This window comes from Egretta garzetta, unplaced genomic scaffold (genome assembly GCF_000687185.1).
Source record: "Egretta garzetta isolate BGI_Z169 unplaced genomic scaffold, ASM68718v1 scaffold60, whole genome shotgun sequence".
NCBI lineage: Eukaryota > Metazoa > Chordata > Aves > Pelecaniformes > Ardeidae > Egretta > Egretta garzetta.
In genome coordinates, this window is record NW_009258269.1 from 3,078,291 (window position 1) to 3,079,148 (window position 858).

Here is an 858-nt window from a genome sequence, read left to right on the forward strand (position 1 = left end):
CGCCTGCCCCCCACCCTGCCAGCCCAGTGGCACCCCCAGCACCCCTGCCACTTTGTCCCCTGCAGGGCTGCCAGGCGGACGAGCTGTCCATCGCCCAGGGCGAGGAGCTGGAAATCATCGAGGATGGTGATGCAGAGGAGTGGGTGAAGGTGGGAGCAGGCTGAGCCCCCCCCTCCAGCTTAGGAGGGGGACAGACAGACATATTTTGGAGGTCCCCAGGGCTGTCCCCACCCTGGGGGCTGGGACAGTCACTCGGTTTCTGCTCCTTCAGGCTCGGAACAAGGCAGGCCAGGTTGGTTATGTCCCTGAAAAGTACCTCCTGTCCCTGGGTGGCGAGCCGGGAGCCGGGGATGGCCCCCCAGGACCCTCTGCCCTGCACCGCCAGCTCTCCAGTATCATGGCCGCGGAGCTGGTGCTGGAGCCTGGAGGTGGGTGCCAGGGTGTCATCCTCCCCGGGAAGGGGGACAGGTGCACGGGGCTGGTGCCCAGGGGATGCTGAGCCCCTGCAGCAGCAGGGATGTGCTGAGCTCCCTACCCCATCCTCCCCGCAGCCTGGCTGGTGCGAGCCCTGTACGACTACGAGGGGCAGAGCCCCGAGGAGCTGAGCTTCCCTGAGGGGGCCATCATCCGGGTACTGCCCCGCGCCCCTGGTGAGGTGGATGATGGCTTCTGGACAGGCGATTTCGACGGCCGGATCGGCGTCTTCCCCTCCCTGGTGGTGGAGGAGCTCACCGGGGGCCAGGGGACAGCCGGGCAGGTCGGTGGCGGAAGGGTCCCCGTGTCCCCTTGGCCTGGGGCAGCCCCCCATCTTGTGCCATGGCTCTGGGTGGGGGGACACCCTCCCTGCTATTCCCATCC

The 858-nt window shown here is 67.9% G+C and overlaps 1 protein-coding gene across 1 annotated transcript in view; it reads left to right on the forward strand.

The window, feature by feature from the left end:
• The window catches only part of FCHSD1 (FCH and double SH3 domains 1), a 7,511-nt gene that overhangs the window by 6,184 nt on the left and 469 nt on the right, over positions 1 to 858 (forward strand). Inside the window, exons 8-10 of the mRNA XM_035889143.1 lie at positions 66 to 149; positions 272 to 428; positions 552 to 757. Of these exons, the coding sequence (XP_035745036.1) occupies positions 66 to 149; positions 272 to 428; positions 552 to 757 (447 nt within the window). The remainder of the gene's footprint in view (positions 1 to 65; positions 150 to 271; positions 429 to 551; positions 758 to 858) is intronic.